At 44.9% G+C, this 27635-nt stretch overlaps 1 protein-coding gene across 2 annotated transcripts; it reads left to right on the forward strand.

Moving 5' to 3' along the window:
• The first annotated feature begins 243 nt into the window (after window positions 1-243).
• On the forward strand, window positions 244-27460 carry LOC139182144 (NBPF family member NBPF4-like). 2 transcript variants are annotated; one of them, XM_070785814.1, is made up of 14 exons: window positions 244-682; window positions 2644-2758; window positions 3829-4043; window positions 5093-5144; window positions 9452-9666; window positions 10875-10926; window positions 11806-12020; window positions 12969-13020; window positions 13671-13840; window positions 14846-14897; window positions 15690-15856; window positions 20020-20247; window positions 22240-22439; window positions 26337-27460. In XM_070785814.1, exons 1-13 carry the CDS (start codon window positions 505-507, stop codon window positions 22428-22430), a joined length of 1902 nt encoding a protein of 633 aa, XP_070641915.1. In that variant the 5' UTR covers window positions 244-504; the 3' UTR covers window positions 22431-22439; window positions 26337-27460. The 2 variants fall into 2 exon arrangements, with proteins under 2 accessions (XP_070641915.1, XP_070641916.1); XM_070785815.1 differs by having other exon boundaries at window positions 13674-13840.
• Window positions 27461-27635: the final 175 nt, after the last annotated feature.

The following is a 27635-nucleotide window of genomic DNA, read 5'->3' on the forward strand; positions in this document are numbered from 1 at the left end:
CCATGAATATTTTTATACACACAAGAATGAACAATGAGAACTCAGCTTCGATAATTTTTGTTAGGAGATAGATCAGTGGTATCTGGACATGTGCAGTGAACATCAGAGTGACTGCTGAGGGCTTGGGTGCTATCAGTGGTGATGTTCACAAAGGGTCATGGCCTAGGCACCTGGAAGGCAGGGGCCCCCAAGATTCCATGAACCCCTCCCCCTACCAGTTCTGTTGTGGCAACTCCAGATGGTTGCCTAGCATGCTGGGTCCCCCTCCTTCACTTCTGTCTGAGTCTGAGCCCCACACAGCACCTTTGGCTCTGAGCTCTGGCATCTTCAACTTCTCTTTGTGGTTGAGAACCCTCTAGTTGTTCCCAACAGTAAGTCAGGAATTCCAGTTGTTGTCATCCCTCAGTGTGATTAAACCTATGTGATTTTGCTTGTCTTTAATCCCCCATATATTGGGTGTCTCCTCCCCACCCTTGGCTTCTACCCCTTCTACCACATGTCACCATGGCAGTATGTCTTCCCTCTTTATCGGATCTGAGGGCAGAACGTACCCTCACGGAAATCAACCAGGAGCTTCGGTTGCAGCTGGCAAAGTACAAGCAGGACTTCAGGGACCTCACAGAGAAATTCCTCATATCCCAAGCTACTTCTTACTCCCTGGCCAACCAGCTGCAGAAATACAGTAAGTCTTCGAGGTCATGATCACCAAAGCAATGAACGATCACTGTCTTCCCTCTAAGACACTGTAAGTCTCCAGGATTGGTCTCCTTTTCCCTTTGTCATTCTGAGTTCCATTCTGACCACAATCCAGGAAAGGTAGTAGTGGCTCTTTTGCCTTCAGTTTCCTGAGGCTGGGAAAACTGAGGCACAAGGACTGGAGGCCTTTTCCAAGTTTGCAGTGATGTGTAGGGTGACATTAGAGTTAAAATCCCAGACAGTGATTCCTGGTGCAGGCACAGGAGTGCCTGTGTCTCTCAGGAGCAAGCTAAGCTGTGTGGACTGGAATCTTTTCTGTTCTGTATCAGATCCTGCATGCCTCTTGGCTAAACCTCTGGGACTAATGAACTCCATCAGTTCGAGGTTCCCTGAGGTTCCATTGGCAAAGCCCTGTGCCAGTTACCCTGGGGTAACGTGTGGTTAGACCCTGTAAGAAGGAGGGGATAGGATTTAAAGGAGCTTAAGGATGAGTCTGCTTCTCATTGAAACCATGGTTTCTGTGATGCCATCAAGACAGAGACTCCCTGGTGAGAAGGAAGCTGTGGTTTCTGAGTGTGCAGGTTCTCCTTCCTGAGCCCAAGAAAGCCATGTGACTCTGTGGCAAGATTGAAGGTGTTTCTGGTGAAATCAGACAATCTGCCCTTTCCTCCCTCTCCCAACTTGAGCTGGGTAATCTTTGGTGATACAGGTTGACCAGGAGTCCAGGGGAACCTGAGTCTGTGCTATAAGATGTGTGACCAGCATGAGGATGATGGTAAGTGGGGGAGATCACCAGCCCCAGTAAAAACCCAGGCAGAATGTGAGGAGCCCTTTGCACCCACAGTCAGCCTGGCAATTGGAATCATTTTTGCCTGTTCAGTAAGAGCGGCCTGGCGTAAGGACAGAAGTCAAGACCAGGGTACATGCACAACAAGAGCATGAGAGGAATCTTGACAAGTGTGTGTGTGTCACTTTCCTACAGTCATTTTCAATGAAGCGATGAGGGAGTCAATGACAAATGACGGACACAGAGACAAGTAAGGGGTAAAGCCTCCTATTTAAGAAAGTGAAAGGATGAGCTTTGGGGAAAGGACAAACTAAGTTTTATTTGCACCGCTCCTTATGATAGTAACAAAATTCTAGGAAAGAAATTGTGAGGCTGGTGAAGAAGAAATGTCTCACCAGGACCCTGGTGTGGAGGTCACCAGAGCACAGTGGAAAGACGTGGACTCCGGGCCCGGCTTCCTGGGCTCACCTCCCTGCTGGGAACCTTCCTGTGTCTCTGTTTCCTCCTGTGTCTGTGTGGTGCTGTAGTAGTAAGTATTGTTTGAGTTGTAGCGAGTGCTGAGTAAATCTGACAAAGCCCTGACAGTCGTGCCCGGCTCAGTGTAAATACACTTAGTTCATAGCTCTACTGTTCCTAATAACACAGACTTTCTCAGTGTTTGGCGTATCTCTTTAGGTCCTTATGGATTCATGTATTCTATTTCACACAAGTGTGTCCAGGTGAGTTTTATACCTTGAGACCCTTGTTCGTTCCTGAAATCCCAGCATGAGGGAACTAGCGGTCCTGTAGTCCTAGGGGCCTTCCTGACCTCACAGGAATCGCCACCCCAGGCCCTGCTCAGGGTCTCACCTAAGAGGCTGCAGGTCTTGGTTCAGTGGCCCAGGATTCAGGGTCCGTCTCAGGGGATGTGAATTCTGACTTTGTCAAAGGGCAGTTCATCCTGTCTATTTACCTTCTGTGCCTAGGAGCTTCTCTTTCCTCACCTCTACAATGGGGACTAACCTCGGTTCAGACGCTGAGGAATCAGATGTGGAAACCTCTCCGTAGAGACTGGAGAAGGAGTTACATCCAGCACTGAGGTGGCCTGTCCTCCTCCCTTGAAGGCAGTGACCACAGCAGCAGGGCCAGCTTTCCCTGAGGCAGTGTCTCTCTTTCCTCAGAGTGTGAAGCATGTAAGGACATCGTTGAATCTGTGCTGGGGGAGAAGCTGCTGTTTGAGGTGCGGAGGCCAGCAGAGAAGCTGGCAGAGAAGCCACCGCTTGATGAAAGGCTGAGGTAAGGAGGGCAGGGATGATCACGGCGAGCACAGGGCACAATAGTATAAAATAGGTGGAGAACACCAGTTGGTGAACCATGGATTCCAGTTGTATTCAGGAAGTAATTTACTTTGCTTTTACATAAACTACTGACTTGAATCTCATTGTGAATTCACTACATTCAAGTGAACCGGGGCACTCGGCTCATTCACAGTGTTGCGCAATCAATACCTTATTTGCCTTTAAACCCCACCCCCTCCTGACTGACCACATCCTGGAATCCTTCCTTGAGTCTGTCGGTTCCTACCTTCTTTCCAATTCACACCAGCTTCACGTGCCCACACTCTATATCTGGCTGTGTGCCATTCACTGGACAGTACTTTGTGTTGCCACATTAAAAATACAGAAAATACTTTGTGTATTCTTTGATGAAAATGGGCATGACCGAGTGGCTGAGTGAGAAACCGAAGAGACATCTTCATGGTGCAGGTTTAGGAAGACGTTGATGCATGCATGAGCATTCAGTAGTGTCTGACTCTTTATGATCCCATGGACTTAGCCCACCAGGCTCCTCTGTCCATAAAGTTTCCAGGCAAGAATACTGGGATGGGTTGCCATTTCCTTCTCCAGGGAATGTTCCCAACTCAGGGATCAAAGCTGCCTCTCTTGTGTTTCCTGAATTGTCAGTCAGATTCTTTACCAGATGAGCCACCAGGAAAGACATTAGGTTATTTTTACAGAAGCACAAGATGAATGAAATGTCACGAAATCTTACAGGAGTACTTTCTAATACAGAGGAAACCTTTGTTTACCTTCTTTCTCTTTGACACAGGCAAGTCATCAGATACGGGGTAGGAAATGGCAACCCACTCCAGTATTCTTGCCAGGATAACCCGATGGGCTGAGGAGACTGGTGCACTATAGTCCATGGGGTCGCAAGAGCCGGACACGACTGAGTGACTGATCCAGTCATCAGATATGTGCCAGAATTCTGTTTCGAGGTCTCCTTGGGGATGTTCTCACAGAAATCCCTAACAGTCTTTCATCTAAGTCTTTGCCTTTTACACTTGCATCTTCTGTTCCACCTAGGACGTGTGCCACACTAATTCAAAGTCAGGCAAGAGAGCTGACCCAGTTACGGCAGACACTACGGGATGGGAAAGATGACTCTGTCCTGCTCAAGCAGCACCTCGAGGACCTCCTCACCCGCAATGACCCGGACAGCCACCAGGGGCAGGGCTTCCGAGAGAGCCTGTCTGAGGGGTACCGACTGGCCAAGCGCCTTGCCTGCAAGCTCAGCCCAGGTGAGGGGGCCACAGACCCTGATAGCACTGATCCTCTCCTAGGTCCCCAGTTGATAAGGTGAACACCTCCACTGGGAATGTTTATCAGATTTCCTGTTTCGTGTCCTATTTGGGGCTATGTAGGAGCAGGATTGTCTAAGAGGACAGAGGAGAAGTGCACAGAGTGGACGTCATCGTGTCCCAACGGTCTGCTTCCTCCCTGATGGACCATGGCCACTGGGGCAGGAGGCAACATCCAGCCAGCATTAAGGCACAGAAAGGAGGAGGTGACAAGAGGCAGCTTATTAGAGTCAATAGCGCCCTAGACAAAGCTTGAAGTTCCCAGGTTCCAGGCTGAGTGCTGTGTTCATAACTATGTGAGAATGATTACTTTTCCTGATGTTAGTAACTGTTCACATCTGTAAAATGGATGAAATAATCTGTTGATGGTAGCTATAGTGATGAAATTTTGGAATATTTACAAATACACTGCAGAAAAAAGAAAGCCCTTCACTTTGTGGTGCTGGATAAGGTACTTGATGGAGTTGGACTGGCATTGGGAAAATAGTTTAGACTGGAGCACTCACTTTCCCTAGAGAGACTTTTCCAGATAACATGCAAAAGCCACCTTGAAGAGCCAGGATGTTCCCAGACGGATGGATGTGGGACATTGTTGTTCTCCTTAGAGAAAGGAGGGCATTTTGTGAGACCTGAGAAGGTTTATAGAGCCTGTGTCTTTGGCAGAATTTGTGGCAGGATGGATGACACATTTGTAGAAGTAGAAATGGAAGGTGGGCAATGTGAGGTGATATAAGGAAGAAAAGACAATTTAAATGTTTGCCCAATTTCAAGCAGAAGGTGTCCTGAAGATGATCTACCAGTTTAGAAGCATACTGCCTGCTGGATCAGAAATCCATGCTTGGGCAGTTGTTTAAAGACAATGCATTAAAACTTCAGTACAGTACTAACTCATACATAGATATTTATGACTCTGTGACCATATGAGTCCCTGTGATTGTAGTGGGTGAAGTGACTAGAAGCTGACTGGACACTACTGATTTTGTTTGCAGAAATGTATGAAGATGAAGACGATGAACAAGCACAAGAAAAACTAACCCCCAGGTAACAATTAACTATCAGTTCAGTTCAGTCACTCAGTCATGCCCGACTCTTTGTGACCCCATGGACTACAGCACACCAGGCCACCCTGCCCATCACCAACTCCTGGAGTTTACTCAAACTCATGTCCATTGAGTTGGTGATGCTATCCAGCCATCTCATCCTCTGTCGTCCCTTTCTCCTCCCTCCTTCAGTCTTTTGTAGCATCAGAGTCTTTTCAAATGAGTCAGCTCTTCACATCAGGTGGCCAAAGTATTGGAGTTTCAGCTTCAACATCAGTCTTTCCAATGACTATTCAGGACTGATTTCCTTTGGGATGGATTGATTGGATCTCCTTGCAGACCAAGGGACTCTCAAGAGTCTTCTCCAACGCCACAGTTCAAAAGCATCAGTTCTTTGGTGCTCAGCTCTCTTTATAGTGCAACTCACATCCATACATAACTACTGGAAAACCATAGCCTTGACTACATGGAACTTTGTTGGCAAAGCAATGTCTCCGCTTTTCAATATGTTGTCTGTGGTCGTAACTTTTCTTCCAAGGAGTAAGTGTCTTTTAATTTCATGGCTGCAGTCACCATCTGCAATGATTTTGGAGCCCAGAAAAATAAGTCTGCCACTGGTTGCACTGTCTCTTGACCTATTTGCCATGAAGTTATGGGACCAGATGCCATGGTCTTAGTTTTCTGAATGTTGACCTTTAGCCAACTTTTTCACTCTCCTCTTTCACTTTCTTCAAGAGGCACTTCAGTTCTTCTTCACTTTCTGCCATAAGGGTGGTGTCATCTGCATATCTGAGGTTATTGATATTTCTCCTGGCAATCTTGATTCCAGCTTGTGCTTCATCCAGCCCAGCGTTTCTCATGATGTACTCTGCATGTAAGTTAAAGAAGCAGGGTGACAATATACAGCCTTGACCTACTACTTTTCCTATTTGGAACTAGTCCATTCCATATCCAGTTCTCTAACTATTACTTCCTGACTTGTATACAGATTTTTCAAGAGGCAAGTCCGGTGGTCTGGTATTCCCATCTCTTTCAATATTTTCCACAGTTTGTGGTGATGCACACAAAGTCTTTGGCATAGTCAATAAAGCAGAAATAGATGTTTTTCTGGAACACTCTTCCTTTTTCCATGATGCAGCAGATGCTTGCAATTTGACCCCTGGTTCCTCTGATTTTTCCAAATCCCGCTTGAACATCTGGAAGTTCACAGTTCATGTATAGCTGCAGCCTGGCTTGGAGAATTTTGAGCATTTCTTTACTAGCGTGTGAGATGAGTGCAATTGTGGAGTAGTTTGAGAATTCTTTGGTATTGCCTATCTTTGGGATTGGAATGAAAACTGAACTTTTCCAGTCCTGTGGCCACTGCTGAGTTTTCCAAAATGTTGGAATATGGAGTGCAGCACTTTCACCGCATTATCTTTTAGGATTTGAAAGAGCTCACCTGGAATTCCATCACCTCCACCAGCTTTGTTTATAGTGATGCTTCCTAAGGCCCACTTGACTTCACATTCCAGGATGTCTGGCTCTAGGTGAGTGATCACACCATCGTGGTTATCTGGATCGTGAAACTCTTTTGTATAGTTCTTCTGTGTATTCTTGCCACCTGTTCTTAATATCTTCTGCTCTGTGAGGTCCATACAATTTCCATCCTTTATTGAGCCCATCTTTGCGTGAAATATTCCCTTGGTATCTCTCATTTTCTTGAAGAGATCTCTAGTCTTTCCCATTCTATTGTTTTCCTCTGTTTCTTTGCATGGATCACTGAGGAAGGCTTTCTTATCTCTCCTTGCTATTCTTTGGAACTCTTCATTAAAATGGGAATATCTTTCCTTTTCTCCTTTGCATTTCGCTTCTCTTCTTTTCACAGTGATTTGTAATGCCTCCTCAGACAGCCATTTTGGTTTTTTGCATTTGTTTTTCTTGGGGATGGTGTTGATCCCTGTCTCCTGTACAATGTCACAAACCTCTGTCCATAGTTCATCAGGCAGTCTATCAGATCTAGTCCCTTAAATCTATTTTTCACCTCCACTGTATAATCATAAGGGATTTGATTTAGGTCATACCTGAATGATCAAGTGGTTTTCCCTACTTGCTTCAATTTAAGTCTGAACTTGGCAATAAGGAGTTCATGATCTGAGCCATAGTCAACTTCCGGTCTTTTTCTTGCTGACTGTATAGAACATCTCCACCTTTGGCTGCAAAGAATATATTCAATCTGATTTTGGTTTGACCATCTGGTGATGTCCATGTGTAGAGTCTTCTCTTGTGTTGTTGGAAGAGGGTGTTTGTTATGACCAGTGCATTCTCTTGGCAAAACTCTATTAGCCTTTGCCCTGCTTCATTCTGTACTCCAAGGCCAAATTTGCCTATTACACCAGATGTTTCTTGACTTCCTACTTTTGCATTCCAGTCCCCTATAATGAAAAGGACATCTTTTATGGGTGTTAGTTCTAGAAGGTCTTGTAGGTCTTCCTAAAATTTTTCAACTCAGCTTCTTCAGTATTACTGGCCGGGGCATAGACTTGGATTCTGGGATATTGAATGGTTTGCCTTGGAAATGAACAGAGATCATTCTTTCATTTTTGAGACTGCATCCAAGTACTGCATTTCGGACTCTTTTGGTAACTATCATGGCTATTCTGTTTCTTCTAAAGGATTCTTTCCCACAGTAGTAGATATAATAGTCATCTGAGTTAAATTCACCCATTGCAGTCCATTTTAGGTCGCTGACTCCTAAAATGTGGTTCACTCTTGCCACCTCCTGTTTGACCACTTCCAATTTGCCTTGAAACACAAACCTAACATTCCAGGTTCCTATTCAATATTGTTCTTTACAGCATCAGACCTTGCTTCCCATCACCAGTACATCCACAACTGGGTATTGTTTTTGCTTTGAATCCGTCTCTGCATTCTTTCTGGAGTTATTTGTCCACTGATCTCCAGGAGCATATTGGGCACCTACCCACCTGGGGAGTTCATCTTTCAGTGTCCTATCTTTTTGCCTTTTCATACTGTTCATGGGGTTCTCAAGGCAAGAATACTGAAGTGGTTTGCTATTCCCTTCTGCAGTGGCCACATTTTGTCAGAACTCTCCACCATGACCCTACACGGCATGGCTCACAGTGAAAGCTGTGAGCTTTCACAATGAAAGCTCACAGGCTTTCATTGAGTTAGACAAGGCTGTGGACCATGTGATTAGATTGGGTAGTTTTCTGTGATTGTGGTTTTCCATCTGTTTATCAGGAGCTGGTAATGTGTAGGGAAAATATGGACAGGGTCACACAAGAACAATAAGTACCTCAAGAGAGTCACATGCCGGAAGTGCTTATGGTGTAATTGACTTCACTCAACCCACATGGAAATGTCCCTGTAACTTGGTTGTCTGCTGTCTCTGTGCTACTTGTATGTGTGACCCAAGGCGAATGCAGCACCCTTAGGATTTCATATACACACAGAGAGCGTCTGTTCTCTTCTAAAGGAAGTCCAAGTGAGATAAATATTTGTACACAGTTGTCTTAGATCCTTGGAAGGAAGGTAACTAGCAACAGAATTAGTAAAGAAGCAACTAGAAAAATTAAACACCAGGACAACTGTCCAAAAAAAAAAAAAATTGGTAGTCTGTGACAATAGTAAGTGAAAGAGGCCTTGGAGGACTTTCAGTTCCTAAAGTGAAGGTAGAACATCTCAGAGAGTCTATAAGCTTTAATATCTGCATTCACTTCACTGTGCATACTCAGTTGCTCAGTTGTTTCTGAATCTCTGTGACATCCACGGAGTGGAGCATGCCAGGCTCCTCTGTCCATTGCATTTTCCCATAGAGAATACTGGATGGAGATTGCCATTTCCTTCTCCAAGGGATCTTCCTGACCCAGGGTTCAATGCCACGTCTCTGCATTGGCAGGCAGATTCTTTACCACTGAGCCACCGGGGAAGAATAAGGGCTTCTTCATCTTAAATAAGGGCTACTTCATCTTAAATTCAACATGGCTTAGGACCCGGGGGAAGCACTTGGTGTGGAAGTTCATTTGTGCTTCCTGTTCCTGAAAGGACCACCCTGGGATGGTTGAGTCTCCTTCCTCATCAGAGGTTTGTGGCCGGTACGTAGGGTACCTGCTTGTCCCCCTCTCCCATCCCCAGACAGACACACTCTGCTTCATACAAGAGAGGACAGTTCCTTCTCTCTTTAAGGGGCCTGCTCCTTTCCTCTCTGTGACCACTCCCCATGCCTCCTGTCAAAACCAGCCAGAATGGCTTGGGGTCAGATCTTCTTCATTTAATTTTCTGTCATTCCTTTCCCATCTGACACAGCATGGAGCTGCAGGAGGTTGAAAAGAGGGAAGTGCCTGAAGAATCCAAGGATGAATGTGGTTTGATGCCTTCAAGTCTCCAAGGAAGTTCTGACAGCCACCAGCCTTACAGTGATGACAAATTTAAATTTAATGAACTGGAAGTAGACCTTGGTCAGGATGGAGCCTGTGGTTGCTCTCATGCTAAAGAAGATGAAATTCCAACCAAAATCTCAGGTAGCCCCCATATTATTTCCCCTCACAAGCTCTGTAGACCAAAGAAGGTCATCTCTGAGGACAGGTTGCATAGACACATCTCAGTTGAAACCAGGAAAAAGGGTCTATTCTGGAACACAGACATCAGGTGGGTCAGGGAGCTTGCATTCTTCCTTTTGCTCCAGGCTTGTCTGTCATCCTGACCCCAGTGTCAGGCATTTGACCCAGATTACTTGTGACAACTCTCAACCACCTCAGCTGGAAATCCACAGGAGGGGTCTGTCAGAACTAGTTTGGAGCCAGTGTGTTCTTCCCTGCAATGATCTAATTTTTGTAAATGTTCCTGGCCTCTCCAGAAATGATGACAGACTTGCCTCTTTATAAGGAGAGGTGATTTCCAGGTTTTGTTTTACTGCTCTCAGCCCCAGTCTCCCTTTTCTCGATGTTGGCAGGGCTTAGCTAAGATGTTATCTGACACCAAGACAGAGACAACTGTACCATTGCCTTGCTTGGATGTTTCCATGAAGCAAGGCTGGGCTCTGGCAGTTCCTCCAGCTTCAAATGCCATGGTTTTTGTGTAGCACCAAAGATGCCTTTTGATTGGAGGGTTCATACAATTCACTGGGCTTCCCTGCTGGCTCAGATGGGAAAGAATCTGCCCGCAGTGCGGGAGACCCAGGTTCAATCCCTGCATCATGAAGATCCTCTGGAGACGAGAATGGCAGCCACTCTAGTATTCTTGTGTGGAGAATTCCATGGACAGAGGAGCCTGGTGGGCTGTAGTCCATGCGGTCACAAAGAGACGGACACTACTGAGCAGCTAACGCTTTCACAATTCCCCTGTTACTCTAGTCTCAAGTATAAATTCCTCTAAACCATCAACAACCACATAATCTGATGGGACTAAGCAGTACTATAGAAACAATCTAGAAAATAACTCAGCTCATTTTCTAGCATCTCTGTGGAAAATACATTTTTAAGTGCTTATACAGACTCAGAACAAAGGATGTTGGGAGAGATACCAGATCAAGCAGGAAATTTCCTCAATGGGTTTGGACACAGTCCAGACTAATTCTCATAAGACTTAAGTGTCCTAGAATATCTTTGCTAAAGAATTATGTTCTTACACTGAGAATATTAATGTCCTTGTTGTATATGTGTTTACTGAGTAGATATGTGTGAGGTCTGATTTGCTTATTATGACCTGCTTTCTCTGAATTTCCTACTAGACAATGAAAATGATCACAAGCAAGTGAGTGGACAAGAGCTCACATTGCCCAGGTAATTTGAAGATCTGTGGGCTGTGAATGTCAGTGGTGACCGCAGGAGACCTCAGATCCAGAGAAAAGTAGAAAGTTCTCTGTGTAACTCTTTCATCTATTCATTCAACTGCAATTATCTCATTCACAGGGTTGTCATTTATGTTTCTCAAGTTTGTGCATTTCAGTTTTTTAATCCTTCAAGTTTACCAATTGACAGTGAGCTTACCCAGGTGGAATAACTAAACCTGGGAGTTCCCGTGCTCATGAGTTTTCTCCTGAGTGGTTAAAGGAGGGGGAGATCCTATGAGTCTTACACTGGTTTGGCATCAGTATGTTGGTAAATACTGGATTTCAAGGGAAGACAATATAACGATATTCACATTACAATAAAATATTGAAAAAATAGTTCTTGAAGGCAGAATGTCTAGTCTATAACTCCTTTTTCTCCAACTTGGAAAAACTGATTTTGAAGCTGTATTTGTTCAAATAAAAATTTTAATTGTATGGGATAGTGTCCAAACTCAAACAAATCTTTAACTTCTTAAAAGCTGTGTTTACTTGGACACAGGATATCCAGATCAACACAATGTGTGCAGAAAAGTCTGAACCACTGTCCCGGTCCTCTGTGAGTGCTGGGGGTCAGGACGTCAGCGTGCAGGGAAAATCCTTCTCCTCCTTCAACCTCTGGTTGTGTGCCCAGTGCCCAGAGTACCTGCTGGCTCTCTCCCACCCCATGGCAGCCACCCTCCACTCCACATCAGGAGGAGTTACTTCCCTCCTTAAGGGGACTGCGCTTTTGCTTTCTGTGACCACTCCCAATGCCTGTCATCAAAACCAGCCAGATAGCGTGGGGTCGAATCCTCTTAACCTTCTGTCATCCCTTCTCCATCTGGCACAGCGTGGACTTGCAGGATGATGAGGAGAAGGTGGTGTTCCAGCAATCCCAGGATGAGTGTGTTTCAGTAGCTTCAACTCTGCGGGAAGGTTCTGCCTGCAACCAGCCTTCCAGTGATGGGGAATTTGCATTTGATGAAGAGAATGTGGCGTCTGCCGTGGATGGAGCCTGTGGCTGCTCTCAAGCTGAAGAGGATGAAATTCCAACTGGTCTCCCAGGTAGTCTTCAATGTGTCTGCTAGTCTACTCTGGGAGAATTATCCCCTTTGATAGACCCTGGGCTTACATACTGAAGCCTGATTTGAACCAGACTCTATATCTGCATTTAAAATAAGACATTCTATGAACGAACTTTTCTAAGTTTCCTGTCATAGTGGTCCCTGTGGTAAACCACTCTGCCCAAGGCGGTCCTGCCAGACGCACGTGTACCTCGGCAGTCGTGGCACAGGAGGTGCCTCTCAGGCTTCCTAATTTTGAATGAACCTCTTATCTCACGTGAAATGCTTTAATTTTCATTTCTGGGTAATGTCCCTGAGTTCCTACACCTGTCCAAGGCTGTTGGCATTCTTGTTTATACCTTTGGAGATCTCACTACTTTGGTTCACTTCTATCAACCCATGGTCTCTCTCTTTTCCTTTGACTTACCTTGTTCGAAGTCTTCTGAAACCAGAAGGTAAGCCACACTGTCTTCTTTGGGTATGTTTCTCTGAGGTAAGGCAGGGCTGGAACTTCCAACCTGATGAATGGCCGCTGTTTGCAGCTTTGAGATTCATTTGACTTGATGGTGTGTGGGTTCCACTCCCATTATATCTCAGTGTGTAATCACTTATCCCATTAATAAACAACATTTCAGATGAAAAAAGCCTGAGTGTTATAGCAGGCTGAGGATGTAGCTAAGTTGTTCCCCAGGAACTGTGGGGAAAAGGATGTATTTAGCTGTTTGCACAGACTCAGGACCAGGATACTCTGCCAATGACATTTCATATCAAGGACATTCGTCCAATGGCTCAAGAAGGAAACCCAGTGCCTTCTTATGAGGCTCTTTCTAGGGCCTCCTGTATTGTTTCTGTCTCAATAGCCTGTTACCACATTGTGAAGACAGGCACAGGATTGGGTGTTTTTGAAAGGTATTTGCCTGATATAACTCTTCTGTTAATTTATTTGCAGAAAACCAGAATGATCACGATGACCTGAAAGGCCCAGAGGTGGTTGCCCCGAGGTAAGTTTGCATATCTGTGGGCTCCTATACAGTGATGACACCTGCAGACCTCTGATCCAGGGAAAAACAAAGTGCTGAATATATTGTGTCATCACTTTTGCCCACCAGTATTATCCTATTTCATAATGTTCTCTGCTTTCACTGTGGTACTTCTATTGTTTCCCATTTCTTATTTACTTGTCAAGTTTAAATCCCAAGTCCGTTGACCCAGGTGAACTAAGTCAGAGTGCTGTTTTTGCACTCAATTTTTATATCAGGTGTGGTTTACAGAGTGAGATGCATATCTGCTTTCTGTTTGGTGTTAGCATGCTGGCATGCGTGCCATAGTGATGTCAATGCAATGTGAATGGAAGTGTGAGAGCCAGTGTTCTCTGTCCCTGTATGCGAGGCGTGACTGTACCATCAGAGGGAATTCAGTCTGTTCATCAGCCTGTTATTTGGCCAGAGCACTGAGCACCTGCTGCTCTTTCTCTCTTCTGCCCTGTAAAACGTCGCTGTGTCTCACGCACGTAACAGAGTTTTCTCTCTCTAATGGATCAGACCCTTGACGTGCTTCACCACTCAAACATTCCATCAAATCCAGATAGGATTCTACAGTTTCTCCTCAGTCTTGGCTTAATCTTTTGCCCTCCCTCCCCCACCACGTTCAGCAGACCGCTGCCACAGATGAGAGAGAACGGTGTCCCACAGGACTCTCTGGATGCATACTATCTGACTTACTCGGTTCTTCCTGACCTGTCAGACTCCTTCTGGCCTTATAGGAGCAATGCCATCTTCTCACCTGAGGACGTGGATGTCTCTTATGCCCGGGATGTAACCAGTGAGTATTTTCTTGTGATAGAGCTCCACCTGGATGCCCAGGTAGACTCTGTATTCTTTGTACTCCTCGCCTCTGGGGTGCTGAGATTTGTCATCCCTGTTGGAAGCTCTGTAGACAGTGATTTGAATCAGACTCTGTGGTAGAGTTTTAAGTACAGACATCAGGTGGGTCTGGGAGCTGTGCTGTCTTCTTCATTCAGGTGAAGCCTATGGGTCAGGCCCCAAGTTAGATCATGGACCCACGGCTGGTGCAACACACTGACTCACTTGTATGTGTGCAGGGGTCTGGAGATGACTGTATTTTTCCTGATTCCTATGCAATGTCTCCACTTGCCCATAATGCTCCCACTTCCATACCCAGTTGTCCCTTGAACTTCCGTGCCTTTCAGAGGTGCTCACAGCCGTAGGTATTTGTTGCTTCCCTGGTGTCACTGCTGTCACCCCCAGGGTTTGTCTCCTCTAAATTGCTCGTCTTAGCAAGCCAATCATCTGGACCCCAGGATGCAAAGAGCCTCCCATCACCTTGCTTGTATGTTTCCATGAAGCAAGGCAGAGCCCTGGCATTTTCCCACCCCATGAATGACTGCAGGCTCCATGTAACAACTAGGATTCGTGTGATTCGAGGTTTTCTTCATTCCACTCATCATTCTGCTAAAGCATTCAGCATATGATGAGAAAAGCCTGAGTATTACAGTATTCTGCCAGAATGCAGGTGGGCTATTCCCCAGACTCCGTGGGGAAGATGAATCTTTAACTTTTTACTCAGTCTTGGAAGAGAATTCTGTGGTGAGGATATACCAGGGCATGGAGATCTTGCCTGATGGCACAGGAAAGCAAACCAAGGAGAGTCTGAGATCCAACTTGAGGCATCTGGAATATCCTTCTTAAATAGCCTATCATCTCACTGCTGATATTGTTGTCCCTGTGGCAGTATTGGACACTGGATTATTAATTTACACAGTGAGATCTGCTTAGTGTTTCTTGACTTCTCTGAATTTATCCTTAGAAAATCTCGCTGATCTTGAGGACGAGGAAGATCAAGACATCATCTCTTCTAGGTAACTATGGAGAAACACGGGGCTAACATCAGTGTTGACATCTGGTCATCTAACATGCAGGGGAATCGGAAAGTGCTGAACATGCCTATTTCTTCCATTCAGACAACCACAAATTGTCCCTGTAACAAGGTTGTCTGTTTTCACCCTTTATGAATCCCTCTCAATTATAGTAACTCGCAGTCAGTTGAAGCAGGGCTACTGATCAGCCACAGGATTTCTTGTACTCCTCTGTTTGCTCCTTTTTATTAAAACCAGCATGCAATACTTAGCTGCCTCTGTCACTCTGGGTTACGACCTTGGCAGGTATTTCATGGCAAAGAAAGTAACTAGGAAAAAAAGTCATGTCACATTGCATATTTGAAAAATTGGTCTTGCAAATGCAAGATTTCTAGGAGTCTATTATGCTGTCAGAGCTGGTATTCCCTTGTATGCAGCATGTAAATTTCAACAAAACTTATGTTGTATTTGAAGTCTCCTTGATGTTCTAAGGACGTGTGTGACACGATTATGTGTCCTGGGGTGGCTCATCTCCTTCCTTCTGAACTCATTTCTTCTCTGTGCTCAGAGCATCTCATGCTCACTCTCCCTCACTCTCTCTCTTTCCCTTTGCAAGCGCCCTCAGGCCCCAGATGGGAGTTGTAGGGGGTGGGGATTGTTATACCTCCCTGTAAGGGGACTCCCATTTGTGTTTGGCAACCTATCCCTTAACCCTCCCATCAAAACCAGCTATGGCTCCAGGTTGACTAATCCCTCTTGTTTAACCATCTGCTCTCCCAACCCCACAAATCTCAGTGTGGAGCAGCTGGTGGTAGAAGAGAATGAAGTCCAGCCGGACTCACTGGATGAATGTTATCTGGCTGCTTCTGTTGGCCATCATCTGGCAGGCTCCTGTCATCCTTATAGAAGTGCCTCCTTCCCAACAGAGAGAAGAGAAGTTTTCTTGGCTCTAGATGTAAATGGTGAGTACTCCCAGGCAGCTTCTTAGGCTCAGGTTGATTAGAACTATGTTCTCAGTTTTAATTTTTAGAAGGCATCACGAGCCTTTGCATTCTTCTTGCCCCAGACTGCCCTCTGTCACCTGAACTCATCTCATCAGCACAGCCTTGTGGTAGCAAATCAGACCAGAGAGGGCAAGAGGAGGGATAAGGGCAGAATCTCAGCTACCACTGTCTCACCTGCAGGAATTTGTATAACAGAGCTCTTCTTATCAAGATAAGAATCCTTATAGTCATGAAATTTTGTTGCTAATTTTATTTCTTGAATAGTTTCTGGCAAGCTCTCTGGCTTTGCATTCATGATTGCAGTCTGCTCCATATTTGTAATGAATGTTATATTGTTCCCCACTCCAGATTCTTACCCCTGGGCTGCCTACCTCCCTCTGAAGCATTTAGATACGTGATTGTGAACATCAAATCTGCCGATACCCTGTAATTTCCATGAAGCCAAATATCTGTCTCTGTTGTTCCATCCTCTAGAAACTCCTGTGTGTTTCATCCTTTGTGCAGCAAAAAGGACTCTTCCATGTGTGGCTTATAGTTTCAATGTTTTACACAATCTCAGTGGTATAATCTCACAGAAACTATCCATAAGCTGTGTATATGATAGGGCTATTGACCTAATTTATGAGCCAGGTCTCCTTGGGTAGCAGTTCATAGGGTGTGGAAATTAAAACCTAGTATGAAATCCTTTTGGGCTATTTTTTATTTTTTACTTTTTCTTTAGGAGATGCATTTTTATTGTTAGGACTTTGACTCATAAGATCATCTTGATAAACAAGGAGAAACTCCATTATGTATCAGACTATATCTTACTTCTTTAAAAATGATATTGGGCATATAAATGCTGTCCGTCAGTCATTTGGTGCCTTTTCACATTGGAAGCAGTTTCTTTCTTATTTCCCATTCTTCCCTGAGGAGCAGAGAAGCAAAGGTTTTCTCAGGATCACAGTAGTTCACAAACCAGAAAGGGAACACACGGTTATTGTGTGCCTGTTGTCTGCCAGCCTCCTTACTAAGCGAGCTCCAAGTGCACCACAACCCCTTCAGCCTCCCAGGCACCCTCTCAGGGAGCTGTGGTGTCTCATGGTGGAGCCCAGGGCACTGATGCTCAGCGAGGTGCCTTCACTTGCCCAGCTTCCTGGCCACTGGCAGGTGGGACACTGACCTCTCCTGGGCCTGACTCCCTGGCTCTGGCTGTATCCTCTCCTCTTAGCAGTTGGACCATCAGTGACTAAGAGAGGATGTTGCTCACCTTTTCCTCTTTGCCCTGAACCAAATCATTTGCAACTATCTTAATCTTCAACAGAAGTTGCCAGAGGGTTGCAGAGAACCCTGCGGTCCCTCACCAACAGAAGTTGCCAGAGGGTTGCAGAGAACCCTGCGGTCCCTCACGCAGATCTGCCAGCTCCCAAACCCTCTGTGCACTCTGTCCCAGGACCAGAGCCAGTGGCTTCTGCAGCCCCTCCAGGTGGAGCCACAGCTCCTCAGGGCTCTCTGGAGAATCAGCCAGGATGAGAGTCCACGCCTCTCCCCACCTCCTGCCCCCAGGTCACCTGCTGTCGTGACGGGTCCAGGTAGACTTTGAATTTGGCTGTGCTGAAGCCATTAAAAAACTGTGGAGCTCTATCTCAGAAGCACTGACAGCCGGGTGTGGGTTCCTGTGAAGAGGATGAGTGAGGCTCAGCCATGTGTCTCAGATGTGTGTTTGGGATGTGTGTGATATGGCCCAGGCCTGGCAGTCCATTGTTCACGATGGGCCAGGAAAGGCCACATCCCCACAGATGGATTGAGATGAGTGAATAGAATATCTAATCTATGCAGGGATCCATCCTGTGTCTTGATTCTCATGATAACCCGAGGAAAGTGTGGATAGCTATTATGCAGCCATGTGGGTACAAGTCATCAGCTCTACCCCGTCCTCTCTGTACAAGGAGAAACCCTGCAGAAACAACACAAACACTTGATTTTTAAATTACAAGTTGATCTTCTATTGGAGGCTTTTTCCCACACTAACAATAATGGGCAGTATTATTGATGGTTGATAAAATGTTTGGTTATTTTATATTCTGTCAATGCAGAGAATATTCAAAGCATAGCTTTAATAAAACCCCATTCTCAAGAAAAGACAAATAAAATTAGATGATGAAATTACACAATGACAATTAAAAACAATCCTAGACATTGATTCAAGATAACATTGGAGAATAAGAGGATATGTAGTTTTGACAGTTCTTTCAACCACCAAACATTGTACAAGGATTTGCCCTTCAGCCCAAATGAATTATCATAAAATCTGATTAAGTGTCCTAAAGTATGATGATTAGTGATTAATGAACTTTGTCTAGTGGAAATACGAAGGGCACACCAGACTGAGAGAAGTGCTTCTGGAAAAGCCCGGGAAGCTCACAGAGGCTCCTGGTACAGGCCTGGGGTCAGAAAGGGGGCCAGCCTGAGTCCTAGGAGGATTTGCAGTGGGAGTTGTGGGAAGTGATGTTCCAGAAGAAAGAGGGACTAGAAGACAGGAGCACTGGAAAGGCGGGTGAGGAGGTTAGATTTGGGTAGCAGGGAAGGGAGGATGAATTTCCGTAAACTGAGGAGCATGTGATGAACCAGGATTGGGGGGTGATAAGACAGGTGAGCTTTGAGAGTGTGGAGAGGACTGAATCAGAGAAAGCAGTTAGAAGGAGGTTGGATGAATCTTTGATGAGAGTCAGACACAGATGCTCTCTGGAAGACTAAGAGATAACAGGTACATGAGAGACAGTTACAGAAACACACCTTGTGAGGGTGCGGATGCATAAGCAGGAGGTGAGAGGAGAGCCCCCTGCAGTGTAGAGCAGCCCTGGGGGCTGTGACCTCACATGAGCCTGACCTGGACCGGATGAGGGTACTTCACGTCTTTGATTAGCCCATGTTCTGAGGATATGTACTCATTTCACAGTAGAAACATAAGCAGATTTCATTAGCAGCACTGTCCAGGCACCAGTGGAGGGACGTGTATTGAAGGAGTATACGTATATTATCTCTCTAAAGAGACACATTCCTTTGAACTGTATCCTGAAAAACTGGGATATATTTGATCCCCAGGGCTTAAAGGAAACACACCTGGTCTCCCTATGTGATGCTGCATGGCCACGGTATCCATTGGAGGATGGTGAACTGTGGCCAGTTGGAGGGTCTGTTAAGTATAATAGTGTTCTACAATTAGACCAGTTCTGTAAGGAACAAGGGAAATGGGTAGAAGCAATGGCAACCCACTCCAGTACTCTTTCCTGGAAAATCCCATGGACGGAGGAGCCTGGTAGGCTGCAGTCCATGGGGTCGCTAAGAGTCGGGCATAATGAGCGACTTCACTTTCATTTTTCACTTTCATGCACTGGAGAAGGAAATGGCAACCCACTCCAGTGTTCTTGCCTGGAGAATCCCAGGGACAGAGGAGCCTACTGGGCCGCCGTCTATGGGGTCGCATAGAGTCGGACACGACTGAAGCGACTTAGCACAGCATCAAAGAGACACAACGGTGTTCCCAACAGGGTCTCAGCCCTCTCCTCTACTAGTTCTAGTTGCTAATACCATCCATCCCCACTCTGCCCCATGTGGGAATAGAGTTTATTCTGTATATACAAGTACGGGTAAGTGGAAGGGTAGACAAAATTTCAAGCAAGGAAGTTCAAAAGGGTCTGGAATGTACTGTATTTTCTCAGCTCAACTTCTAGTGGTACCTGAAGCCTTCAGGCCAAATGTCTCTCCCTCTTCTTTTATTCCTGTGGGTATATATTAACAACTCTTTCTCCCCCATGCCTAGAGGCCTGTCTAGAACCTTCTCTCTAGGCTACAAGACTAAGGCTAATAACAGAACAAGAGGCTTGACCCCCTGTGTCACCCAAACCCTCTAGACTCAAGTGGGTGATTTCTCATTTCAAGAAATTGCAGCCTAGACCCTGCCTTCTCAGCACCCCAGTCACAGCCATAAATATGGCATCTTCTTCACACCGATGTCTGCTTTTGCTGTCTGGGGTATTGGGTGGTTTCACTCATGGGCTGGGACAGCAGAAATGGGAGTCTGGGAGGGCTTAGCAAGAAAAAGCTTCCATTGGTCCTACTGAACCCTCTTTTACTTTCAGGGGACACCTGGGAGGACTGTCACCGGGGATCTGTGAGTTTCCCAGGGTCAGAGGTGCCAACTTCACAGGCACAGCTTCAGGAAAGCACCCACGTGACTGACTGTCTGCAGTGGCAGATGAACCAGCATTTCGACTGTGGTGACAGCAAAGCCATGCTTGGTCTTTCTTCCACCAACTGGGGCTTTACCTCCAACCCTGATTCTGGAAACCAAGGACCACTCTTTCTAGGTAAGAAAGAAAAGGGGATTAGGAAGCTCTGGTCCATGTGCTGGTCGTCACAAAGCTGTGGATGGAGGAGGCAGTGGGCCTCTCCCACGCCCGCTGTCGGCCCAGTTGAAACCTCTGACGCTCTAACAGCGTCAGGTGATCAAGAGCCTGGACTTAGGACCAGCTCAGCCTCAGGCCCTGGTTCTGAAAATTCTTGCTTGTTTAACTGAGCCAAGTTATTTATCTTCCTAGGTCTTTGCCTCTCTGTCCCTCATCTGAACTCTTGAAAAATTCTATCTCCTTTGCATATTGTTGGGAATCTTAAACAATATAATGTCCAGGGCATCTGATTCGCTAAAATTTGTTTGATAACCACTATGAATATACAATATCTAAGAATTGTGTCTTTCTGGTGCTTTAACACTTATAAAACGATTGCACAATCGTTGTTTCCTCTACAGTAGCATGAACTTTATAGTCTCCACTTTCTCTACACCCCATCTTCCCTTGCTTTCTGAGAAAGGTAGCTTGGCCAATATTTTCCTCTCCTTTCAACATCCGTCATCAAGGCAATTTACTCCTGTTGGGTGCTCTCAGTAACAGTGTATTAGCAACATTCAACAGGGGTGTAAACACTGGCTCTGCAACTCAGTCCCATGTTTGCTTTTCATATCCAGTTTCTTTTCCTTATTTTTCCCTCATTTTAAAATAAAGGGCTACCATCATTCTTGAAGTGCACCCATCATTGTCTTTTATGACACTCCATTTAATTCATTCTTTCCACTCATCTCCATGTCCGTCTCCTAGTTTTCCTCTCCTCTGGGTCCACCTCTGTTCACATTTCCTTAAAAGAGCTTCCAGACCCTCACATCCATTTCATCTGGGACGTATTCATCCTTACCCTGCATCGCTCTCCACATCCTCCACTGGAGCCTGGCGCTACCTGGCGCTCATCCCTCAGGCTGTGGCCTCATCTGAGGAATGAGGAGAGACCCACGTCCTCAGGTGGAGCTGAGATGAGAAGGAGCCCCCTTGTGGCAGCATGGAGAGTCTCAAGGGAAGTGCTCAGGGAGGGCAGGGATGCAGAGCCTGACAAGAGCCACTAGGTCTCGTGGTGTTTGTTGTCTTCTCTTCCCTCTCGTCTCTCCTTGTGCTTGGCCTCCCACATTCCCAGCCAGGACTGAACCCCACTGGCTCAGTCACTGTTTCCTGCTCACCTTCCATGGAGACCTGAGCAGGAATCCAGGCTTCACAGCAGATTTTGCAGCCAAGGGTAGTTTTAATGCCCTTTACTTTCACACCCCTTCACACTGTGACTCCCACCCGCCCCCCGCCATATCTCCTAGTTCCTGTCACCAAACAGAGTTTCTTGCTCATTCTTATTTTTCTATTTTCTTTTCCAAAGTCAACTCACCAGGAAGCCAACAGAATGATACATTCAATAGCTCGAATCCTTCATTCATTTATTCCATCACAAACACACTCACTTGTGAGGTTTCTTCCATTTTATCATATTGTCTATGCCTTATTTTAATTATGTATAATATCATATGTAGTGTGTTTACATTATATGAAGTGTATATTGATGCACATTTAAAAGTTTTCCAATTTAGACTTCCCCACTTCTTTTCTCTCATGAGGTTTTCCTTCAGCTTTGACTTTGCTTCATCTCTTCCCTCCAACAGTACAAACTGCATCCTGTAGGTGTTTCTTGCCTCTGTCTTTTCTACCTAGGAATTTTTTGTTGTCATCCATTTCATTTTTCTTGCTCATTTATGGCATTTGGAAAGATGTTTGCCCTGTGGCACACTTAACAATACTGGGTAGTATAAGGAAAGTCAGCAAAAAAGAAAACACAAAAATATCTCCATGTCTTCACCTACCCATGGGCTTTCAGATGGCCTTTCTTGTTCCTGGACACTTTCTGTACCTGATGTCCTTCTTGGGTGGGGGAGTGAGTCTCTGTAAATCATGAATAACAATGGATCCTGTTGGCTGTGGTTTTATCTTCAGAGCTGGGTGCTTCCATCAGCATGAAGAAGGCTCCCAAGCTGCAAGGTGAGGGCTCCACAGCAAGCACACACGAGCATCCAGTCTGCAACAGGATTAAGGGCTTAAGTGTCCTGAAACAGAAGAGCATCAGAAGAAAACTGCTGTTTGGCAAGTGGAGACTAGCCTGCAGATTCCCTGGCCTTCAAGCGTAGGGTACAGAGGTAATCCCATGCACTTCTTCCTTATGCTCTTGATCTGTTATGGCTCAATCTCCCACTAATTTTTCTCTTCCTCATTTGTTCACTCAACAGCTGACACTACCTCTGTGTGGTCTTTCCTCTCTTTTGGGGGCTGCCACCCTGCAGGGCCCTTCCATCTCAGTGTCCTGTTTCCAGTCTGACCTCTACTGTTTCCCCACTGCTACCATCCTCACATTCCCTCTGACCTTTCGTATTAGCCACAAGGAAGCCCAGATCCATGGTCCTCCTCATCAGAATAGCAGCATTTAAGCCTCTGAAAACACTGGCCTTAAATCACACACATTCTTGGTCTCTTCACCTTACTTTCCCCGCCCCTGCCTCCACGTCCACTGCCTCTTTCTTCCAGGATCACGTCATAAGGAATCACTTGCATGTGAGTTGGCTTCTGGAGAAATGAACCTAGGACAGCCCTTAACCCTCAGCTTTTCCACCTGAATAAGAAACGCCAGAACTGAAGGGAAAAGCCTTGATTACTAAAATAAAATAAGAACCTGGGTCATAGGTGAGCATGCTGGACTGGCCCGAGTCATGATTCCCCTCAGCCTCCGATAGGCGGAACTTTGCTAACGTGCAGGGGGCTTCCAGGAACTCACTGGAGCTGGCATTCAGTGGAGGGCAGTAAATGGCTCCCTAAAGGGACATCGGGGAAAAGGAGATACAGAAGCCAGGTTTTCAAAATACATAGAGCATGAGATGGACAGGCATTCAGACCTCTCCAGTTTTACTCACATTATTCCTTCTCCATATTAGTAAAAGCCCAGAAAAATGAACTGAGTTGAAATCTGAGGCCAGGGAATGTAGGACAGCATTATACTGAATTAAATTTGGGCCACATTTATGAAGACCCAGGGAGCTACACAAGAATACAAGATAATCATTGCTTCAGACAATCCAATGGAGAAGGTCAATTATTTATATGCGAGTAACAGAGAAAGACCAAAAAATCTTTAGGCCAGTGGAGAGAGTGGTCCATATTGGACTAGAAGGAGGAAATAAAAAGAGTGGTGTGAAATAGTGTAGGTCTAGTGAGTAGTTCTAAATCATGCTATTGTAAAATGAGAACGGATTGAGTTTTGAGCTAATATGAATGCCTTAACTCAATCCATTGAAATTCTGATTTTAAAGTTCTGGGGATGAGGTTTGGATATCAGTATCTTTTAAAGCTCTGCTAATATGCATCAAGGATTAGAAGCACTGTGGGTCTGATAGGATATAAATAACCAATATGGCAGTGGCCTATGAGTGGCTGCTTCCTAAAAAAGCTGAATATCAACAAGTAAGGGAATTTGCATTCTTCTCTCAACAGAACTATTTGTACAGCCTGGAGAATATAAAACAGAAAAAAGGAGACGTAGATAGTTAAGTTAGATATATAATCTCTCTGTTTGGATTCAAATTTCTCACAATTTTCATAGTGCAAGATTAAAAAAAAATTACATAGAACCCAAAGTATAAAATTGACCCTCCCCTTGCCATAAGAATAAAATTTAGTATTTCCTCTTCTGCTGTTAAAATGCAACTTGCAGTTAGCTATTCACTAAACATGTTTCACAGACTACTAACTGGCTCAGAACAGCAGGTTCAACAAATTTTTTTTCATTGAATATATTCTTTATGCAAAAACCCCATAATGAATATTAGGCCTTATCCTGCTATAGTTATCCTTTTACATACCCTTCTATCAGTTCAGTTAAGTTGCTCAGTTGTGTCCAAATCTTTGTGACCCCATGGACTGCAGCACGCCAGGCTTCTCTGTTCATCACCAACTCCCAGAGCTTGCTCACACTCATGTCCACTGAGTAGGTGATGCCATCCAACCATCTCATCCTCTGTCGTCCCCTTCTCCTCTTGCCTTCAATGTTTCCCAGCATCAGGGTCTTTTCTCAGGAGTCAGTTCTTCACATCAGGTGGCCAAAGTTTTGAAGTTTCAGCTTCAGCATCAGTCCTTCCAATGAATATTCAGGACTGATTTCCTTTAGGATGGACTGGTTGGATCTCCTTGCACCCCAAGGGACTCAAGAGTCTTCTCTAACACCACAGTCCAAAAGCACCAATTCTTTGACACTAAGCCTTCTTTATGGTCCAACTCTCACATCCATACATGACTACTGGAAAAACCATAACTTTGACTAGATGGACCTTTGTTGGCAAGTCACGTCTCTGCTTTTTAATATGCTGTCTCAGTTTATCATAACTTTTCTTCCAAGGAGTAAGTGTCTTTTAATTTTATGGCTGCAGTCACCATCTGCAGTGATTTTGGAGCCCAAGAACATTAAATATCTCTGTTTCCATTGTTTCCTCATCTATTTGCCATGAAGCGATGGGACCGGATGCCATGATCTTCGTTTTTTTGAATGCATAGTTTTAAGCCACCCTTTTCACTCTTCTCTCACTTTCATCAAGAGGCTCTTTAGTTCCTCTTTGTTTTCTGCTCCAAGGGTGGTGTCATCTGCATATCTCAGGTTATTGATATTTCCCCTGGCAATCTTGATTCCAACTGTGCTTCATCCAGCCCAGCACTTCGCATGATGTACTCTGGATAAAAGTTAAATAATCAAGGTGAAAATATAAAGCCTTGACATATTCCTTTCTCAATTTGGAACCCGTCTGTGTTCCATGTCCAGTTCTAATGATGTTTCTTGACCTGCATACAGGTTTCTCAGGAGGCAGGTAAGGTGGTTTGGTATTCCCATCTCTTTAAGAATTTTCCATAGTTTGTTGTGATCCACACAGTCAAAGGCTTTGGCCTAGTCAAGAAAGCAGAAGTAGATGTTTTTCTATGTTTTTCTATACACTAGCATAAAATACTAGGAGAGACTCTTTCTTTGAGAAAAGTTTGAGAAAAAGGTGATGAAAATTTAGTATAACTAAACTGAATATTCTTTCACTTCAGAGTTTTATTTGTGTAGATGTCAAGGATATTCCTAGAAATGCCTTAAGGTAGATCCAGCATGAAATGAAATCACCTTCATAGCATTTTGGTGTCCATGGGATGTGAATGGCTTGAGACACAGTTACACTCCCTGCTCTCTTTTTGCTAATTTTATTTTGAGTTTCCCCCCTTTCCATTCATTCCTCAGTCTCTTTGGAGCAGGATTTTCCTGGAAAGCCTTATTCCTGTCCATGAGGATGACCAAACAGCCTCTATTAACTGTTGACTCCTCCAGATTGGAGATTTCCTCTTCTCCTCTCCCTTCCCGCAAATGTATAGGAAGGGCCTGTGGCCTGGGTTGTCAATAACAAGTCATGTGGTTTTCGATAGTCCTTAGATCCTTGAGAACATAGCTCCTCCTCTGTGAATTATGGAACTGGACTTGGATTCGTTCTGAGGTCCCTATTGGTGCTCACAATCCAGGACTCTCTGGTAGCCTGCTTCTCCTCCTCAGAAGGCAGGATGAAGAGGTAGAAGAGGGTGTCTTTCTCAGTTGAGGATCCTGTGCTCCCATAGCAGTCTGTTTCTAATTGTGTATGAGGGATGCTCAGCACGTCCATCCCTCAACATGTGGGAAAGTGTACAGATGAAGGGGATTCAGGGGTGAAATGACTATTGAGGATTGAGTGGTGGGGGTCCATTTAAGGCTTGGAAGCAGCTTTGAGCTGAGATATCACCAAGCAAGGTGGGGTGAGGACTGGGGTCCTTAGATGCTGCACCACAGGCTGGATGAAAGTTTAGGGAGCTATTCCTTCTAACTCATGGATCTCACTTTTCTCTCCAGCCAGCCTGTGGCTCTCCCTTCAGCTCATCCTGTCAGCAGGAGCTCTGTCTGCCCCTGGCCCCAGTCACCATGTGGCCATCCCTCCAGGCTCAGCAGGACCTAACAAACACTCACGTTTCTTCTCTCTCTCTGTCTTTCACAGATACCAATTATTTTAGGAACTAAGAAAAGATATTGTCAAGTTGAGAAACCACACTATAAAATTCCCTTTTCCATTTGATGAAAAACAAAATCTACAACAGCAACTCAATTTAAACCTCAGCAACACTGGAGGGATCCTTTCCTGAGAATGAACATCCCAACCAACAAGCACTCTCCACACCCCAAGGGACAGAATTGATGGGAGTAATCCCAGCATCAGCCTCGGAATGTAATCCTCAGTAAGGTGATCAATGCTTTGATGGACACACAGTTTGGAAAGACCTTAACTCTTGCTTCTCTAAATATCCATCCTCCACACACCAGCATGGGAACAACTGCAAGAAGACAACGTATCAACCCGGTCACTCTTTGCCACCAGATGGACTGTGCTCAAAGCAGACAGCGTTTACTATGCATTGTTCTCGCTGAAAGTGTTCATCCTGTGTTTAATGTTGAGGTAGATATCAGATAACTGCAGAATTTAGACCTTTGAACCAGACAACTGGCCTTTCTTTCTTCAAACAGTCAATGTTTGCAACAAAGACAACAAAAAGGAGAAGAGATGTTTTAGGTCCCAAAGGACTAAGAAGATTGTGTTACTTTATTTCTTTAGTCCTTCGGAACCTCAAACATCTCCTCTCCTTCTTGTGTTTGTCTTTGATGGTCGTGACATTGACTTCTTTGCAGAGGATAGGTCAGTTGTCTACTCAAAGGTCTACATTTCGCAGTTGTCTGATCACTTCCTCATGATTAATTCGGGTGAACCCTTTCTGCCAAGAACACCGTCTAGTGCCTGCTGTGAGCTTCCTAGTGCAGCCTGTTGGAGGCTGAGCGTCCACTTCACCTGTCACCACGATTATTATTCCAGCATTGAACACTGTTATGCAGAGGCTTGTAAGATCCGTTCACTGAAAAGACAGGTTTTTGTGTCTGTAATGAGTAATTTGATTAGTGGTATTTTGAGAGTGTATGAATATTGTATTATATGATGCTCTTTCTGTAAAAATTTTACTGTCCTTTATTGATCCCTGATGTGTGTCAGATATCATATCTGTGGTATTGCCAGCTTTGTGCTGTGGAAAAGACAATCCCTACTCCTAACATATTATTAAAAATATTTTTGAGTTTCACTGTGGACTCATGCTTTTTCAAAATTCAGTGTTATAATCCATTATTTTCTTACATTTATTTTTAATTGGAGGCTAACTGCTTTACAATGTAGTGTTGGTTTCTGCCATACAGCAGTGGGAATCAAACATAAGAATAAATATGTCCCCTCCTTCTTGAACCTCCTTCCCAG

This window comes from Bos indicus, chromosome 3 (assembly GCF_029378745.1).
Source record: "Bos indicus isolate NIAB-ARS_2022 breed Sahiwal x Tharparkar chromosome 3, NIAB-ARS_B.indTharparkar_mat_pri_1.0, whole genome shotgun sequence".
In the NCBI taxonomy this organism is placed as follows: Eukaryota; Metazoa; Chordata; class Mammalia; order Artiodactyla; family Bovidae; genus Bos; species Bos indicus.

Coding starts and splice junctions, on each gene's coding strand:
- LOC139182144 (XM_070785814.1), top strand. CDS start 505: ATGGCAGTATGTCTTCCCTCTTTATCGGATCTGAGGGCAGAACGTACC. Junction 2,759..3,828: donor CCGCTTGATGAAAGGCTGAG/GTAAGGAGGGCA, acceptor TGTTCCACCTAG/GACGTGTGCCACACTAATTC. Junction 10,927..11,805: donor CAAGAGCTCACATTGCCCAG/GTAATTTGAAGA, acceptor CATCTGGCACAG/CGTGGACTTGCAGGATGATG.